At 49.9% G+C, this 16,749-nt stretch overlaps 1 protein-coding gene across 2 annotated transcripts; it reads left to right on the top strand.

The window, feature by feature from the left end:
* The first annotated feature begins 3,012 nt into the window (after positions 1–3,012).
* Positions 3,013–16,271, top strand: LOC122365623 (26S proteasome regulatory subunit 6A-B). 2 transcript variants are annotated; one of them, XM_043336995.1, is made up of 12 exons: positions 3,013–3,110; positions 7,410–7,483; positions 7,753–7,959; positions 8,380–8,487; positions 9,398–9,598; positions 9,926–9,957; positions 10,588–10,658; positions 11,614–11,793; positions 12,108–12,214; positions 14,159–14,268; positions 15,391–15,508; positions 15,931–16,271. In XM_043336995.1, exons 2-12 carry the CDS (start codon positions 7,442–7,444, stop codon positions 16,039–16,041), a joined length of 1,287 nt encoding a protein of 428 aa, XP_043192930.1. In that variant the 5' UTR covers positions 3,013–3,110; positions 7,410–7,441; the 3' UTR covers positions 16,042–16,271. The 2 variants fall into 2 exon arrangements, with proteins under 2 accessions (XP_043192930.1, XP_043192929.1); XM_043336994.1 differs by lacking the exon at positions 10,588–10,658 and having other exon boundaries at positions 9,926–10,028.
* Positions 16,272–16,749: the final 478 nt, after the last annotated feature.

Here is a 16,749-nt window from a genome sequence, read left to right as displayed (position 1 = left end):
CCACGGCAGCGCCACCTCGTACCTACCATCAACTTTGCTCACAGATGCATCAAAGTGGGCAAGCACCTCAGAATCGGTCTCCTCTGACTCACTGATCCCAATCCCTTCGAGGGACCACAACCGCCTCAGAGACTGCTCGTGAATGTCACCAAGACACAGCAGACTTGTGGCGCTGCCCACCGTCCTAGCACCATCTGGCGCACTCACCTTACCGGAGATGATCCACCCCAGTGCGGTCTCCTGCGCCACGGGTCCCCCTTCCAGCCGAATCTCACCCTGTTTCGTCAGATCCCAGTAGCAGTCCAGCCCCACCAGTATGTCTACAGTCAGTTGTCTGTCAGAGGGCGGATCAGCCAGCTCCAGGTGACTGAAGGACTGCAGCACAGCAGCAGGCATGCGTGGGCGCTGGAGTGGCATACATATCACAGGGATCCTGATAGCCTGAACGGAAAGGGCTGTCGGAGAGGCTACATTGGAGCCAACCATCTCCACTCGGTACACATCTCTGTGCTCAGCAGATGAGCCAGTCCCTCCAAATGCCGCATAGGATACTGTCTCAGAGCCTACCCACTCGGGCTCAGCTGACTTAACGAGTCTGTCACTGATATATGTCCTATCACTACCTGTATCGAAAAGCGCAGTGGCTTCTACTCGCTGTCCGCCGCGACCTACTACAGTTACACGAGCGGTGGGCAGCACTGTGCAGCTCCTCTCTAGACCACCACTCTTGCATGACAGGGATGGATGCTGAGCTGGGTTTGAGCCACTGCTACGGATAATGCTATCACTGGCTACTGTCGCACCCCCTTGATCGCGCTGCATACCCCCTCCATGTAGCTTGAAACAGCACACTACATTGTGCCGTCCACCACACTCAGCGCACACTGCCCCACACTTTCGTGCAACATGCCCGGCATGCAAGCAGCGGAAACACAGTCCTGCCTGTCGGATGGCATCTCTACGCTCGGGGACAGACAGGGGCTGAAGCTTGACACATACCTCAGGCTGGTGTGTCTGCCCACAGAAAGGGCACCCCGGACTCGCTCCTGACTGCAGAGCTGCTGCTGCTGCTGGCACCCTTTCACGCGGCTCCTTCTTCCTCCTTTGCTGAGGGCCGTTTGTGGTCTTCGGTCGACTCTCGGTGGACGCAGCAGTCTCTCGAGCAGACGCCACCTGTAGTCTGCTGAACGCACAGGATCGCTCCCTGCGGTTGATCTCTTCAGACAGGAAGCTCATCAGCCAATCCAGGTCCGACTCCCTGCCACAGCCCTCACGGGCCCACTCGAGGCGAATGTCTGGGGTCAGCTTCGACAGAATCAGAGGGACCAGAACAATACCATAACGGTCACCTCCGACATCCAGTGATGCCAAGCTGCGAATGTGGACCTGAAGACGGTCTTGAAGTTCTCGAAGGGATGGGACGCTCGAGGATGACGCCTCCGGAACAGAGAGCAGCTGTTGAATGTGGGAGAAGACAACCACCTCCTTCCTCCCAAATCTATTCATCAGCAGGTCGCAAGCACTGCTGTAGTTTGCTCCAGTCAGAGGCAGGCCAGCGACACTCTCCTTGGCTTCACCCACGAGGAATGATCTCAGATAAGCGAATTTGGTCACTTCAGGCAGATCAGCATTGTGCACTGCGGCCTCAAAACACTCCCAGAAGGACTGCCACTGCAGCACATCTCCTCCAAACTTTGGTAGTTCTAGTTTGGGTAGCTGCAGGTGGCCTGTTTGCGAGGATCCAATGGAACTTGAGGGCTTCTTGCTCAGTACAGCATCAGCTCTGTTCAGCACATCAGTTATCCCCTCTCGGAACTCGGCAGCACTCTCAATATCATCTAACATCTCTGCCTCTGAGGGGAAACTGAGCTCGGCTTCTGACTGTGCTTCATCCAACAGTGCCAGTCTTTTCTCACAGTCACCTTTAGCTGTCTGAAGGGCGCTTACATCAATGTCTTGGCACTCAAGCAACTCCTCCAACTTACGGCGACAGCGACTCATCCATCCTCGCGCTGCCGCTCTCTTTCGAAGCTTCTCAGTGCTCATCTTGACGCGAGATCACAAAACGAAAATCAAAGATCCCGTTCCCGAGCGTTTCGGCACCAAATGTAACGAATTAAATCACAATCTGTATTGAAACCCATGTTGAAAAGAGAATACTTCAAGCATCCATTTCAGCCAAAAAAAGAACAAAACGTCCGATCAAGAACTTCAGACTTCAGAATCACCCGAAAACTAGCCGACAACAACAATAAGGCGCAAAATACCAGCCTTGACAAAGGTCACGTGGCTCACCACGACCGCACCTCCCAACGCGGCAAAAACACTCAACTCCAATTCGCACATCCGTGACATCAATTAAATGCAACACAACAAAACGACGCAGATCTAATAGCGAGTCACAATTAAATTCACAACACTCGTGCATAGGGCAGCTTGTGCTATGTCTACCTTACCAATACCCAATTTGAATTCCCGAAATTGATGGCAAACAGGCTTTTTGTATAACAAGTGTGGTTAATTGTTCTAATCCCCACTGCAATGTGAGGGTAACTGCTTTTCTACAATCACAATAATTGAAATCATATAGGTAGGTGTTTCATGTTCAGAAAATGATACAAAATATGACACAATTATAGCTGCAACTGGATAGTGGATACCAACCTCAACTAAAAGTTTCTGCAGCCTTATAACCTAACACATGACTAAATTGCCAAAATAAATCCCTTAGTACAATAGCTTGACTCTAAAATAACAGAACTTTTGCATGCAGACTCTGGAAACTGGAGGGTTTATGAAAAGAAACAAAAATAAACATTCACTAATATCAATATGTTGTTATAAATTTAATATGTAGCATAAGCGCCAATACTGCCTTCATTTACAATTTTGCTACTGTTTCCCACTCACAAACGCTGCCGTCCGTGGACAGCAGCAGCAGCAGTGAAACGTCACCCGTGGTGTGACATCATCACCCATGACGTAATGGAAATCCAGTTGTTACCAAGGCCCCAACTTTTGGGCCGACTTTTTTATTTATTGCGAGTGAAAGATAGGCATTGGCTGGTGCTGTTAAAGTAAGCGGTAGGAAAGAGACTATCGGCCCATAAGTAAGTACCTTCATTTTGCCTAATTTTCTGGTAGGTACCCATACCTGGCTGAGGCCTGAGGGCCCGATTTGCGTTACTTTATTGTTATAGCCATTGCGGTTGCAGTTTGATGACCTCACTTCAACTTACACATTCGATGTAAATTTAAATTGTCATCTTTGCGAGTTGTCGCAATATTGATAAAGGCTTGGTCGAACGATGAACATACTTTTTTCTGTTTTGACACTCATGAGTCATGACTCCCCAGTTTTTTGTAAATCATTCGAGCAGAAGGCTGATTGTGTGTGCGTCAAAACTTTAAGTACCCTTGAGTTCAGTTTAAATGAATCATTTTGACGCCTACCCTGAAACTTACATTACCCTGACTCGAGTGACCTTTGACCTGTGACCTGTTTCTCAAGACGGTGTTTGAAGGAATCTCGATTTGGCATGTGTCAGCTCTCATTATCTGCACTGCATGTTTCCAATCTTTTTGTGGTTGCTAACATTCAAACATGTGAAATGATGTTCCAGTCCTTGTGGTGGGTGTCAGGGTCATGTGAAGTTCAGGCCAAGATTGCTGACCTTTGTCATGTATTTTTTTCTTATAAGTTATGTCTGAATGACTGAATGGGTGGCTGTTGGCCCGGGGGTCCCGCCAAGCAGTGCTTGTTGGGAATGATACCAGGGACCCACCGCCTGACATCACCCATGCTCGTTTCACCGCTGATAGTTTGAATCAAAAGTTGAACGTGCCACAGTGATGAGAAGGTGGCTGGCGGCACAGTCTTCCTGGGTCTAGCGTGGGCCTCTCGCCAGTTGCCAGCTGGCTGAATGTAGTAACGCAGGTCAAATGACATGGAGCTTCACGGCCGCGAACTTGATATATCAAGGGTAGGTAGTTTTTGGAGCTTATTCCGAATCTAACGACTAGCACCTATTTGAACATTACGAAGTAGTTTTGATGCCTTCGTAACATGTTACGATCCACCTCCTATCCCCCAGCCAGCACGGTTTCCGTCCGCGCCATTCGACGGAAACCGCGCTGGCTACCGTAACCGACCAAATCCTCACAGCTGCCGACGGCGGGGAGATCACCCTCTTATGTCTTATTGACCTGAGCAAGTGTTTTGATATTATCGACCATGACATTTTACTTCGGAAACTCGAGCTGCACGGTGTGGATGTTCAGTGGTTTAAATCTTACCTGACCGGCCATACCCAGAGTGTGTCACTCAGAGACCACACTGGAGCTGCCAGCGTCTCCCCGCCGATGCCGAACTCGATGGGGGTTTTCCAGGGGTCTGCCCTGGGCCCCCTCTTGTTTACCGTGTTTGCAAATGACATGTCACTGTTCGCTGCGGGTGCAAGCGAACCCGCAGGGGTCCAGGGGTCCGCCCTGGACCCCTTTTCCAGGGGTCTGCCCTGGGCCCCCTCTTGTTTACCGTGTTTGCAAATGACATGTCACTGTTCGCTGCGGGTGCAAGTGTCGTGCAGTACGCTGACGACACCCAGGTGATTGTCTCTGGCAAAAAGAACGAACTTTCGGCTGTTATTCATAGCATGGAAAATTCATTGACTGCTTTGGATCAGTGGTTCTGCGCAAACGCCCTTAAAGTAAACGCAAACAAAACACAGCTCATCACTCTCGGAACAGGTCAAAATTTGCGCGGCCTTCCAGACTTCAAAATTGCCTTCCGCAACACTGACCTCGTACCTTGCCGCGAGGTAAAAAATCTTGGCGTTATTTTCGACCAGAAATTATCATGGGACAGTCACGTGGGTGTCGTCGGCAGGCGATGCAGCGGTACTCTTGTCGCGCTGTCACATGTCCGTCACGTCCTGCCTGTCGGTGTCATCAAGACACTAGTAGCCGCCTTGGTTCTCTCGCAGGTCACATACTGCCTTTCCGTCTACGGCAACGGCACTAAGAAAAACATTGACAGAATTCAAAAGGTACTGAACTTTGCTGCACGAGTCATTTTTGGAAAGAGAAAATTTGATCATGTTAGTGACCTGCGCGGGAAACTTGGCTGGCTGCCCGCTCAGCACATGGCCGACCACCGTACACTGTGTCTGGCGCACAAGGTGATTGCTGGTGGCGAGCCCGAGTCACTGGCGGCTGCATTCGTGTGCAACGGTGACCGGCGGTCCCGGCGCACGAGGCAGGACGGGCAACTCTACGTGCCGAAGTCCAACACCGAGACCGGCAAGAGACGCTTTTGCTCGAGGGCACCTGCCCTCTACAACCGGCTGTCGAGTGACCTGACACCGCTTAGCCAGCAGCGTTTTTCACGTACCGTGAAGAGACGCCTGCTGGATCTCCACCGAACGTGACCGTTCCGACAGCCGTGGCCGCCACAGCACAGGGGTAGCCCTGTGTACCGTGTATGTGTGCGTGTGTGTGTGTGTGTGTGTGTGTTTTTTTTTTATCCATGACAGCGACCATGTTTGACTCGGAGCTTAATAGCCACACTTTGAGTGGACCGCTCTACGATGGCAAATACAAATACAAATACAAATACGAAGCCGTCAGTGGCGGTTGACACCTACCTACTTCTACGGAGAGCCAGCAGGTCGCCTACTGGTTGACCTGGCCTGACCTGACCCGACCTGACCTAAATACATGAAGACATCATCTGTGATCAAAACTAACATGAAATTCGTGATCAGCGCCCTGAAAATCCCATAATTACCTCACTTTACGATGTTCTAACGGGTCCCGATTTTTCCGACTTTTAGGTCTTTGGTCTGACCTGGAAGGACGACCAATGACCTAGGACCTTAAAATTGGGTATCATCGGCTTCCTCTCGTCACGGGCAACACGCTCGTTTTTTTTTCTGCGAAGCCCTAGCTCGATCGGGGACCGAACGGCAAGGGGGTCCAGCGATGAACGGACCCCCCCCCCCATACGTGTTCGTTAGCAGCTGGCAAAACACAAGTAAGGCGAGAGTTTCAAGCAATTTAAAATTGTCCTGATTAGTGACTGACTAGGTCGCTGATACCAAAATTCTGAAATATATGTTTTATAAGTACCTACGCATTGTAGAAATTATCAGTTGCTGAATTTTCAAAACGATCATTCAGCCAGTGCAGCTATGGTGAATTTGGAAATTATCCAGAGGTAAGGTCTTTTGATGTGACATGGTGAGTGGTGAGTGGTGAGTGGTCAGTGGACAGTGGTGACCTTAGCTGGGTGACCCGACCTGGTAGGGGCAACTATGTAGTTGTCCCTTTTTACTTCTCCGACGATATCGTCGCAATGCGAAGAGATAGAGAAGAAAAACTTTGCCTGCATGTTCCTGAATAGCTAGCCGAGGTTTTGTCTAAATTTGGTGTCGATCCCACTTGTAATGACACCATAGTGAGGTCAGAAGTCGAATTATTTATTGGAGTTTCTTAGTTTCCTCACGATATATCCGAAATATAGGAGCGAATATATTAGACCGATTGCTGGCTAAGTAGTTGAAACTTGAAAGAGTACTTAGATGTGTCAGGATGACAGCAGGAGCTGTTAAGTTCATTTACCGTCCGTCGCGTTTCATGCTCAGTGACATCAGAAATCTCCATATCGGAAAACGACAAAACTTTATGACGTCACTGTGACCGTTAGGTACCAAGTTTCAAGTTCATATCAGGTTTCGGAGCTATCGCACACAACGTAAAGGCGGTAACTTTATGCCCCCTCCCCCCCCCCCCCCCACAGCGGCTCATGGGTTAACCGCTGGACCTTGTGCTATTAAATTTGGTAGGCCGTTTGGGACTAGCCAGAAGGAAACCCTTAACAAGTCGGTGGGGTATCATTTTGCACGTGCAGGGTGCGATTCCGGATCGTATGAACAGCTGGGCAGATTTCGCTCAAATTCGACACACCGTTTTTAGGGACATTAGTGATCAAAATTGGTACAGCCCACCACCTAAAGTATTGTGCATTTTTACCAATCTCTACAGATGGCTTTGACTGACGATTTTTCAATGCGGAGTGATCCAGGAGTAGACAGCAAAACATCAACTTGCAGCTGCAAGGATGACGATACATGTAAGCTACATTCCTAGTTTCATTGTAGTCTGGTAATTCGTTCCTAAAATACAGAAGCAAAGCATAACCACGACTGAAACCGCACGTTACTTTTGCGTTGAACTGTACTTACAAGGTAGGTACAGGCACACTACGGATCGGTTAGAAGAGTGGCACGCGCGAGTTCGTTTCACGTCGCATAAGCGCACGTGCGGGGCTCACGATTGCGCTTGCTCGTTTATCGATCTTGAAGGCAGGTTGCTGTTAGGTTGTGGATCTTATCACATATTCTTTGTTGCAGAGTTTTAAACTGCACATAAATACAAATTGAAAATGACTACATTGGAAGACAGCTCCATTTGGGAAGATGCTGAGGTAAGATAAGGATGCTCGCAATAAAAGCCGAAATCTACACTAGGAATGGTAGCTGATATCGATATTCTATTCGTCAACCATTGTAAAATAATTATGGTGTCTAGTTAATTGACTGATCTTGCTTCAGCTTCATTCGGTGGTTTCTGACAGTGCAGGTTTCTAACTATTTGCTATAAATGTTTCCCCAACCATAAAGTCACATCTGAACAATGATCTATCCACCATACAGTTCATTGCTGACTGACAGTACCGGGGCCTCCATGCTTCAGGAGTCCGTGGGTGAGAATGTGCTGCGTATGAACACGGAAGAGATTGTGGGACTGACGCGGCTGCTGGACAACGAGATCCGTATCATGAAGTCGGAGGTGATGCGCATCTCCCATGAGCTGCAGACGCAGAAGGACAAAATCCGAGAGAACACCGAGAAAATCAAACTCAACAAGACACTGCCCTACCTGGTCTCCAATGTTATCGAGGTATGCATATGTGGCGTGCCGTACGGCGATGTGTTGTGTTTGAGAAAGTGTGGGGTGCATGAAATTGAATGAACCACCAACGATTTTTGTGGTCTACATAGTGTCCTTAAGCCATATGTTGCGTGACATGGGGCCTTATCAGACTGAGTTGTTATCTCCGAATGCTTCTTCAAACTTCTGAATGGTTAAGTATTTATCGTGCTTGATATCATATGGCGAAATTTTTGCTCTATTATTCTCTTAGTGAAGTTGATTTTTTGGCAGTTATCCCACGCTCGCATTGTCTAATATCGCCATTGTATCGTATTTGTGTATCGTTTAACTATTCTGGTCTAGCAGGCTACACTTAAACCCTTATTGTCCAACTGTCCCGTTTCCGACCCTTTTATGCCGTGATCTGACCCATTGTGTGCGGGGCAGTTGCTGGATGTCGACCCCCAGGACCTGGGTGAGGAGGATGGCGCCAATGTCGACCTCGACTCACAGCGGAAGGGCAAGTGTGCAGTGGTGAAGACATCAACCAGACAGGTGAGGGGCCCGGAGCTATCGGGGGTTGCAGTGCGGTAGAGGCTAACCGCGTTTCCTGTTGTATGCCTAGAGACGGTAATGGTGACGTCTGTAACTGGTAGGTAGCTAATTTCCACGCTGATTGCCTAGGACACTGACCACGCGACATAATTATCATATCTTTTCGTCAAAGTGCTGCGTATGAACCGAGTTTTTCTTTTTATGTTAGCCGGATTTAGGGGTGCACGATCGGGCCAATACTTTGTGCCGCTTTATTAACTCACAAGTCGAGCACGGGGCAATCATCACATATTTCTGGCAATGAGCCACCCGACCGAGAGCATTCATTGTCGTCGTTTTCGTCGTTCTTCTTGCATGTAAACATTAAATGTCTGCTATTACCACTGTGATTTGAATCCAGTGTGGCCAAATTGGTTTAGCGTTAGGGGGAGGATGTATAAAAAAGTCGTATGAGGATGTCACTATTCTAAAAAAAACTCGTCTTCAGTGTCATTTTAGGTGCAGATTTTACAAGCTATGTGGAAAAACTATACCTGACGTCAAGCTCTGGTGGAACGTAAAAACAAAAAATTCAAATATTGTCATCAAAGATGTAAAAAAAAAAAAAAACATTGCAAGCGCGACAGTACGAGTATGACGGTGCGAATCATACATTGGAACATTTTTAGTCTTTATTCCTACACTAGGTATGCTTTCACAACAAAAACGTTGTGATGATGTAATTTTAAAATTTCTGAGGATGTCATTATACTTTTCATTGGGGGTGACTTTCCCCGCAACATCACCAATTTGGCCACACTGTTTGAATAATAGAAAAGCAGCTATCGTCAGTGTCCTCTTGGATTAAAGCCTCCCATTCATCCAATCCCAATCCCCTAAGTCTAACCGAACCCTGTAACCCTCCCCACAGACATACTTCCTGCCGGTGATCGGCCTCGTAGACCCGGAGGACCTGAAGCCGGGTGATCTGGTGGGCGTCAACAAGGACTCGTACCTGATTCTGGAGGCGCTGCCGGCCGAGTACGACTCGCGTGTCAAAGCCATGGAGGTGGACGAGCGGCCCACCGAACAGTACTCGGATGTCGGAGGGCTGGACAAACAGATTCAGGAGGTAGGGATGGACGGGGGGGGGGCAGTGGGGACATGGGGTGCTGTTTGATGGGCACTGTTTGGTGCTGCCGTGATGAACATCTGTGTTGAAGTTAATTCGACTTTTTGCGTAAAACTACAGTAATGAAATTGCGTTATTAGGTATTGCGTTTAACTACAGTTTGTAGCAATTTTTATGTTCACAGGTTTAGGAGTGTCATGGACCTATTTCATGATACCGATGATGTATGTTTTGTCTGTATATCTCGTTAACCTTCATGGGTAGTAGGGTACTGTCGATGGCTTGTTATTTTACCCTGCAGTCATTAACTGTGTTGGCACATTTCAGCTGATTGAGGCCGTGGTTCTCCCGATGACCCACAAGGATCGGTTCACAAACCTGGGCATCCAGCCGCCGAAGGGCGTCCTCCTGTACGGCCCGCCCGGCACCGGTCAGTACCAGTAGGGGTAACGTGGGTAAATCTACCAATGGATTTGTAGTTTACTACCAAAGACCGGTTCACAAACCTGGGCATCCAGCCGCCGAAGGGCGTCCTCCTGTACGGCCCGCCCGGCACTGGTCAGTAGGGGTAACAGGGGTAAATCTACCAATGGATATGTAGTTTACTACCAAAGACCGGTTCACAAACCTGGGCATCCAGCCGCCGAAGGGCGTCCTTCTGTACGGCCCGCCCGGCACCGGTCAGTACTAGTAGGGGGTAACGTGGGTAAATCTACCAATGGATATGTGGTTTACTACCAAAGACCGGTTCACAAACCTGGGCATCCAGCCGCCGAAGGGCGTCCTTCTGTACGGCCCGCCCGGCACCGGTCAGTACTAGTAGGGGGTAACGTGGGTAAATCTACCAATGGATATGTGGTTTACTACCAAAGACCGGTTCACAAACCTGGGCATCCAGCCGCCGAAGGGCGTCCTCCTGTACGGCCCGCCCGGCACTGGTCAGTAGGGGTAACAGGGGTAAATCTACCAATGGATATGTAGTTTACTACCAAAGACCGGTTCACAAACCTGGGCATCCAGCCGCCGAAGGGCGTCCTCCTGTACGGCCCGCCCGGCACTGGTCAGTAGGGGTAACAGGGGTAAATCTACCAATGGATATGTGGTTTACTACCAAAGACCGGTTCACAAACCTGGGCATCCAGCCGCCGAAGGGCGTCCTTCTGTACGGCCCGCCCGGCACCGGTCAGTACTAGTAGGGGGTAACGTGGGTAAATCTACTAATGGATTTGTAGTTTACTACCAAAGACCGGTTCACAAACCTGGGCATCCAGCCGCCGAAGGGCGTCCTCCTGTACGGCCCTTCGGGCACCAGTCATTAGGGGCAAGAGGGGTTATAACGATGGATGAGTGGTATTAATCCCCTGGGGGTACAGTCTGGCGAAATGTGTTGTATTGACTCTTCCCCCCCCCCCTCCCCGTCTGACACCAGTCAGAAGGGTTATATGGAGGCATCGAGAGATGTTGCCGAAAGGGTGTCGTCTCGGGAATCCCTTACACTAGCTATTCTGGAGGGTGATCTTTATGGAGCGAGGAGCAGCTCAATGGTCCTCCTATATACCGTGTCAGCTGAGACGTATGTAGCTACGCTGGGCGACATCAGCGACCACGTGCAACTGCTTTAATCTATACTCAGCGCCCCCTGGAACAGGTCATTGCAACACAATATTGCTGCCCGTTTTCGGACTTTCTTCGGGTGCACTGACGGGTCATGCTGGTATCGGCACAGACTAACTACTCTTCCCCAAACGTTATAGACCCTATACGTCTATGGTTTCGGTTATTGTTTTGCTCCTAATAGTAATATGATGCCAAAGTCTGGGTTCTAGAGGCACATATTTGTATCAGACAAGTGTAGTGTACATACTTTTCAATAACGCGCTTCCATTAGACTGTCTCCTCCTTCGTACTCTGCAAAAAGTGTTCACTTTCATATCATGTATATTTTGTCGTCTCCCAAACTTGAACTTAGTCTCCACAGACAGCTACCTCACATACCCCCCCCCCCTCGTCCACAGGTAAGACGCTGCTGGCGCGTGCGTGCGCGGCCCAGACCAAGTCGACATTCCTGAAGCTGGCCGGTCCGCAGCTGGTACAGATGTTTATCGGTGACGGTGCCAAGCTGGTGCGAGACGCGTTCGCACTGGCCAAGGAGAAGGCGCCGGCCATCATCTTCATCGACGAACTGGATGCCATCGGTGAGTGGTGGTGGATGGGGGGGGGGGACTTTAGGGCAATGGTGTTAGTTCAGTGGTTTGGGGCAGAGAGGAGGAACTCACCGTGTCCGGGGGGTTAGGGCCGTCATGAAGAAATCGCTGAGCTGTCCAGGGCTGTATAGACGGTAGGAGTGACTCATCTCGTGGTATTGCTTAATTGTGTGTGTGTGTGTGTGTGTGTGAGGGGGAGGGAGATGGTAGGATGGCCTACACACTGCGAAGCGAGTTACCTATTTTGGCTACTCCGGCCGTGTGTGAATTGTGATGGGGTGTTGATTGGGAACCCGATGTTCCAGGTACGAAGCGTTTCGACTCTGAGAAGGCCGGCGACAGGGAGGTGCAGCGGACCATGCTGGAGCTGCTTAACCAGCTGGACGGATTCTCCTCCACCACCGACATCAAGGTAGGAGCGACGCGGTGATATTTACTCAGACTATCAGAGGGGAACTCTGTGTGAAAGGGCGGTGGGGGCGGAAAAGTGAAGTTCAACCAGTGGACGGATTCTCCTCTACCACCGACATCAAGGTACGGGCGTTCCCTCGGTATTTGCACAGAGTCTGGGACCTGTGGAGAGGAGGTGGGGCGGATAAATGATATTAACTGGACGATGAAGAACGATAGTAGCTTGTTCTCAATCACAGGCAACAGGAGGAGTCCAAAAGGACGATGTCAGTCCCGTAGCTCAGTTGGTACTGGTAGAGCGTTGGACTCCGTGGAGTGAGAGCACAGTACGTCCCGGTTGCAAAAGTTGGGGGTTCGAGGCGCGACGGGCGCTCGATGTTATGAGCCTCCTGACGGGTATGGTTGCGGCTGGTGGCAGCCGTAGCCGTAGCCTGCCGGGGACTGGCCGTTTCATATGCGCGGCTGTGGGCTTAATGGAGCTAGCTGGCTTTCTGATGTTACGAATGCGGACTGGCGATAGCCGCCCTCTAAATAAATAGCGTGCTATGTATGATTATAGGTATTGAAGGAATGGTTGTTGACGATTACCTTCGTTGTTCGGCTGTTCCAAATCCAGATCAACAAGTGATCAGACGATGCAAGTATGTGATGTTGACTTGCAAAATAATGGATAAAACAATGGCATGGTCATATTGGCTTTGGTGTGCCAGCATTGTTGTGTGGCTAGCCTGCAAAAAGACATTATATAACACCATAATAATCAATTATGCAAATTGGAAAGCGAGGTTGAGCCATGTCATATTTGGAATGATTAGATCGGGTTGCATGACAAACGCTAGCAACATTGCAAATTGCAGTTTATTTTGCTTATATAAAAGTCAAATAATAAGTCCCTCATATAACCTAGCATGTCTACGGCCTGTTACGAATCAATAGAGCCCTGCACGCGATATTTCAAACACGTCCCGTCGATACGAGCTGCAAATGTCATCGGACGGTACCGACGGCAGCTCGCTCCCGGCCTCCCTGAACGACCGTCTGTTCCGATATCTGGCGGCGTTAACAAGTGAGCACCGCTATCGGTCTGGGCATTCGGTCGGTGTTTACGACTCTCTCCTGTTTATGCGGTGCTAATGAGCGCTGCCAGCCGGTGATCCGAGTGCCGGTGATACCGACCCGGTTCGGGCGGCGACGCCTCGCTGCCTGGTTGGTCGACTGTGGTGCGGTTGGTGTTTGTATGATCGATAGGCGACACGTGTGCTGACCGCACCCCGTGCCCACCGCCGCTGGTGCCGGGTTAGGTGGGGTGTGTCACTGTGTTTAGAGACTTAGCAATGCTCGGTTGTTTCTGATATGCCAGCTTTGTTGTTTCAATGACAGGCGCACTGAGCCGCTGACAGAGCTTTTTTATGGCCTCTGATAAGGCGAGGACAGCAAATTATGGTCTTAGTTTTATTGCTGTCTTGAGCTTAGTGGGTTGTGAAAAGGGTACTTGAGCTGTCATGATGTTTTCGCTTCGGCATGTGATGCTGTCCATGTTGGTGTATGCTCTTGTAATGTTGTCTTTCACGAGTAAAACGGGAATGGACAAGTGTATCAATGTCTGTTGACATCGGGAATAATGGCACAAAGTCGACTGCCGTAGCATCCCACCCTTTTTCGCCTTGTTGCATTTTATCCTCTGTATCAACTTGTTTGAAAGTCTAATTTCATGCATAAAATGCCAAATGTGATTCTCGCTAAGCTACAATATTATTGTGCTACAAGATACGTTGCTTGGAAAAATACGTATGATTTCGTCAATGGCAGCTTTTTTGTCGTTTTTTTTTGCACTGACGATTAGCGGCCGTTTTCTCTACCGCTTCTGTCATGCGCTGCTCTCATGTTCACCATTCCCTCCGCGTGTTTTTTACGTGCCACACGCCGACGTTTGTCCCTCCATCAGGTGATTGCCGCCACGAATCGTGTGGACATTCTGGATCCGGCGCTGCTGCGGTCCGGCCGACTCGACAGGAAAATCGAGTTCCCGCACCCGAACGAACAGGCCCGGGCCAGGTGAGGATGGTGTTGGGGTCGGGCTGATGGTATCGGCCCCCGCCGAAGTTAGTTGGTAGCACTGCTGCTCCACGGCGTACGTACATTTCCTACCAGCCCATAGGGTTTACATGTTAAATGGCATGTTTTCGGCGAGCGATATCTCGGTCAACCTTTGAAGGAATCAATGGTTCTTAGTCTCAAATGATAGATCGATGAATTTTCTTTCGACAATTCCTCTACCATTTTTCACGAAACCCAGCCGATCTTCTACGGCGTACAGGGTAAAGATTTCTCTGCACGCCAGCACCCGCGATCCGCCTCTCCGATCGTCGGCGCGCGGTCCTCGGTAGCGCAGTCGGTAGCGTATCGGGCTACGGATCCGAGGGTCGTGAGTTCGAATCCTGGGAGCGCCGTATGATTTCGGCTAGAATTGAATGATGCAGAATCTTGAATGTTTGCGTAATCAATTATTAATGGCTAATTGAATGTGTCTGCGCACTAATCGGCCCCTAAAACCTGTTATTTAAGAAATTTAAGAAATGAATGTCACGTGCGCGTCACGACTGCCAACCATAAGCGCTACCATATTCTAGTTTGAACTAACTTTTTGCTAGTCCCGACCACATATAGTAGGTTTTCTAGTAGTTATACTAGAAATTCCTACCAAAGTTCGTCCTACCCTTCACTCAATATACCCTGGATGGTATAGTACGGGGCTAGGCTGGGAATGGGGCTGAGCTGGGCTGGGCTGGACTTGGGTGGGCTGGAAGAAAGACGAGCATTGAACTGAATGAACAGGTTCGAACCAGATGAGGGGCTGCAAGGGCCGGGCTGGGGGGGGGGGGAGGGAGAGGACAGCTAGTATCGCACTTCATTCTGGGATTGGAACTGTGAGCCCAGACTGGAGTGGGGCTGAGCCCGTAATGAAGAGAAGGAGCTTCGTCCGAACTAAGAGTCCGTGAAAAAGGGATAATACAAGTCCGTTATCTAGAGGGAAGGGCACATTTCTACTGGGAAGAGGATCCTTGCCGACGGTAAAGGGAGGAACCCAGCCCAGCCCAAACTGAAGCTTGACCGAGCAGAGACTGCGAACTGATTACCTGTTTGCTAACTAAATGACCCTGTCTGCCCGTCCGCCAGGATTATGCAGATCCACAGCCGTAAGATGAACGTGTCTCCGGATGTCAACTTTGACGAGCTGTCCCGGTCCACGGACGACTTCAACGGCGCCCAGTGCAAGGCCGTCTGCGTCGAGGCGGTGAGTGGCTTCACTATACGTCTGAAACCGTCTGGCCAGCCCATGTAACAATGGAATGCCTCCCGGTGACTTTAGTCAGTGTTTGGTTGAGCAGCATTTCTAAGAAATTGGATAAGTTAATATATTGGAACGGGATTGTCAGTCTGTCATGCTTTAATAATTTAATCCTTAGCAAATTTTACAGTAATCGTAGGCTGCCTTGCTTCACATTTCTTTTTATACGTTTAACTTTTTTCTGACAGCCATGACGCCTGTGCATCTAATGATACTGACCAAATGAGCTAACGTAACTGTAATGGTTCTCGCTGGATGATGCTGTATCGGTCAGTATGTTCCACAGTCGTACCTCTTGGCCTGTCTTACGCAGGCCCGCACAGGATGTTTTCCGTTCGAGCTGACCCCGGTCCAAACTGTTTCCGCAGGGTATGATCGCTCTCCGTCGGGAGGCCACTACCGTAACACACGAGGACTTCATGGACGCCATCATGGAGGTCCAGGCCAAGAAGAAAACCAATCTCAACTACTACGCCTAGGGGCCGATCCACCACACACACAACTAAATATACCCTACACGCCGTGATTGGTGCGTGAAGCTCGCGAAAGCACCGACTACGACTCTAAAGAGCTAGTGGATAATTTATTTTATCTCGGTGTACGGCTCGCGTCCTTCTGCGTCCGCTGCGTATGGGAGACGCGCCCGGCTTCATGTGTGAAATGTCGCCACCAACATGTCCCATTGTTGAATACATGGCACACCGTATAATTTGATAGTGTTCAGTGCGGTTCATTCGCTTCGTCCGACAGCCGCTGTCGTCGCTCTACGAGGCCATTAGCCGCGTTTGGGCTGTTCCGTATTCTCGGCACACGCTTTGTTACCCGATTGGACGGCTGCAGTTGGGTTCGATTGAGCTGTTTTGGCGTGGAAGCACCGGTTCAATAGACTCGCAGATGTTTGCGCGGAGCAGCAGCTGTAGCAAACGAGGGGTGGTCGGTGGAGGTGTAGATGGCGCTGGTGTACATACGAGCTTCGGTTCGTGGTGGCCGCGATATGGCAGCCCGTGGTGCAAAGAAGCGCTGGAGGGCGGTACACTGGTGCATACGCTGGGCTCTTGAGGGCGATACGCTGGAGAAGCTGGCAGGCGTGCACTGAGTGTTCCATGTGTTCAACTGTGCAGGTTAACGTTAAATAGGCTTACGACTTTCGCAAATAACGTCAGAATGGGAATGTGCTTTCTGGGACA

Source organism: Amphibalanus amphitrite, unplaced genomic scaffold, assembly GCF_019059575.1.
Source record: "Amphibalanus amphitrite isolate SeventyFive unplaced genomic scaffold, NRLGWU_Aamphi_draft 000752F_arrow, whole genome shotgun sequence".
Lineage (NCBI taxonomy): Eukaryota > Metazoa > Arthropoda > Thecostraca > Balanomorpha > Balanidae > Amphibalanus > Amphibalanus amphitrite.
The sequence above is the reverse complement of the archived record's forward strand: the minus strand, read 5'-3'. Positions and strand labels throughout refer to the sequence as shown.

Coding starts and splice junctions, on each gene's coding strand:
- LOC122365623 (XM_043336995.1), top strand. CDS start 7,442: ATGACTACATTGGAAGACAGCTCCATTTGGGAAGATGCTGAG. Junction 9,599..9,925: donor TGGACAAACAGATTCAGGAG/GTAGGGATGGAC, acceptor GGCACATTTCAG/CTGATTGAGGCCGTGGTTCT. Junction 11,794..12,107: donor CGACGAACTGGATGCCATCG/GTGAGTGGTGGT, acceptor CCGATGTTCCAG/GTACGAAGCGTTTCGACTCT.